The 2,500-nt window shown below is 37.4% G+C and overlaps 1 protein-coding gene across 3 annotated transcripts in view; it reads left to right on the top strand.

Moving 5' to 3' along the window:
• LOC119584551 overlaps positions 1-2,500 on the top strand; it is a 9,608-nt gene that overhangs the window by 1,275 nt on the left and 5,833 nt on the right. For 2 of the 3 annotated variants that reach the window (XM_037933230.1, XM_037933231.1), the window contains exons 2-3: positions 902-1,931; positions 2,075-2,253. In XM_037933230.1, the coding sequence (XP_037789158.1) occupies positions 980-1,931; positions 2,075-2,253 (1,131 nt within the window). In that variant the 5' untranslated portion in view covers positions 902-979. The remainder of the gene's footprint in view (positions 1-901; positions 1,932-2,074; positions 2,254-2,500) is intronic. The other variant, XM_037933232.1, reaches the window with a different exon arrangement.

Raw genomic sequence — 2,500 nt, 5'->3', positions numbered from 1 at the left:
TGCAGATATTCCTCAACCAAACTCAAATAAAAAAAAATTTCATATCGACTACTGTATCTAATCTCAGAATCTAGCTTTCATTTTTTCCCCCTTTGAAAAACTCAATTTTTAAAAAGATCATTCTAATATAGATCATTCTAATCTAATTCAATCATATTGGGTTTCAGAACAGAACTTTGTCTAGTAAGTTTACTAGCAATGTTTTATGCAAATCAACTTATGCAACTTTCAGTGGTCCTTGATCGAAGGCCTGGAATGCAATGTATAACTGAAGAGTAGAGGTGTGTTGAACAATTGCTGCAGTCTCTGTGCAATCCATTCTTGCAAAGAACAAGGAATCTTCACCACATAACCTTTCAAGATAGCATTTGGATTCCTTTTTTATTTGACAGTGAATTGCCAGGAAGGCCAGTGAGATTCACCTTGCCAGAATATAAGAGATTTATTAGGCAGTAATCCAAAAACTATTGATAGTCGACCACCACAGCTATTTTCTATTTACCAAAATGATTTTCTCTCTATTTTTCAAAATCAAATCTCTTGATTTTCCTTCATTATAGATATTTATGAGTAGGGACTGGGAAAAGAGCATGCTTACCACATCAACATTTTTATAACTTTTTGTTAGGATTAAATACTTTATCTTGACATAAGCACTTCCTCTCTGCAGACAAAAATTCCAGAATTAAATATAATATTCATTTGATGCTTACTGAATTAAATCTTCAATTTCAAGTATGTTCTATTCTTTTATCATTTACATGTAACTAGTATTTGGACATTTGATAGTCTGCATGATAATCTTACTTAACCCCTATAACACATTTTTTTGTATTTTGTAGTTACAATTGAAGTAAGAGTATTAATATATTTTCATTTATACTTTTTTTCATTTGAACAGATTTGGTGAAATGGAGGAAGAGGAGATAATAGCATTATAGTTAGAATATATACACCCTCTCAGCCATAAGCCAAAGAAATGGACAAGAGATACCGAATACTCCTACATTCTGAGAAGAACATCGCCTCCATAGAAACCATACCCACCGAATCACTTGGGGAAGATTGCTTGGTCAGGCATATAGCACCGAGTATAGAAACACCGACTGAAGCACTTTCCCAGGGTGATGGAGATGTAAGGGACCAGATAAAACAGGTGAATCCTCTTAGTAAGGAACCCAATCTTCTACAAGGCATAGCTAACGATGGAGGGTCTAATGGCGTGCTGCGACTCATGAAGAACCCAGTTACTGGTAAATTAACTCTGATGTGCCATTCTGTGGTTTGTCCATCCAAAAGTAATATAGATATAGAGAAGAATAGCAAGGAAGCTAGTGCATTAGGGATATCTGTGCCAAATGGAGGTCAGCAAAGTGACCTTTCACCAGTGGGCAGACTCAAGCCCAAGAGGGGAAGGGGTCGTCCTCGGAAAGACAGGACGACAGAGGTCAAGGAGGAAGAGGAGGAGGAGGTCAAGTTTCACACATGTACAAGAGTTATCCAGACTAACAGCAGGACAGTTTACCTGAAGGGGGAGTGTGACTGCCTTGAAGAGCAGATAAACAATGAGGGAGAGAGTGATGTTGAGGAGAAGGATGTGGTACCTGAGAATTTTATAAATAGAACAAGTGCAAATAAGAGAAAAAATTTTGAAGGCAATATAGATATAAGGGAGTATGTATCAGCATCTTCACGGATAAGAGACCCCTATAGACCTTGGAGGAAGAACTACGACGTAGTTGATGGGAAGGAGGTTCTTCCCGAGTACAAGATCCAGGCGATTGAACGCACCAAACGGCAAAAGGAGATGAGACTGAACCAGAGGCATAGTGTCTTCCGCACATGGGAAAGTGTCCTTGCATGTAAAGACAGAGTCGAAGAAGAGACAAGGTCGAAATACAATCTCTACTCCAAAACTCCAGGATTTTGTGGTTAGTGTTATAAGTGTAGTTTATCCAGATTTGGCTTCAATACTGTGGATATATAATGACTGAATGATTAATTAGGTAGAAAGACAGAATGTCAGTAATTTACCTTGATTAACATAAAGACCAAAATTCCATGTGCATTTCAGATGACAGGCCAAAGCCGGGGAAACGTGTCTTATTTGAACTGAAGCGATCGAAAGGGGACTCTGCAGTCGTTCCTTACACAGGCGTTCCACTCATGTGGATTGGGAGTCGAGTCTATACATGTCACCTTAGTAAACACAATTATAAATATGGAGTGAAGCAGCATAAAGAAGAATCTGAGGTGAGCTAAAAGGATTATCTGTTTCAAGTAAAAAGATATTAAGATGTAATCTACAGTATGTAGGTCATTCTTTTTTTTTAGACTATTTGTCTCTTTGAATATTCTGTCAGACTTTTGTCACAAGGACTCTGTGAGACAGGTGAATAAAAAAGAAATATTTCTTTTATAATTTTCTAAGGAGTATCCATCATGCTGTAGAAGGGAAAATATCTGATTTCTTCTGTCTCTCCTTTTTGTGAATTTCTCT

This window comes from Penaeus monodon, chromosome 18, assembly GCF_015228065.2.
Source record: "Penaeus monodon isolate SGIC_2016 chromosome 18, NSTDA_Pmon_1, whole genome shotgun sequence".
NCBI lineage: Eukaryota > Metazoa > Arthropoda > Malacostraca > Decapoda > Penaeidae > Penaeus > Penaeus monodon.
The sequence above is the reverse complement of the archived record's forward strand: the minus strand, read 5'-3'. Positions and strand labels throughout refer to the sequence as shown.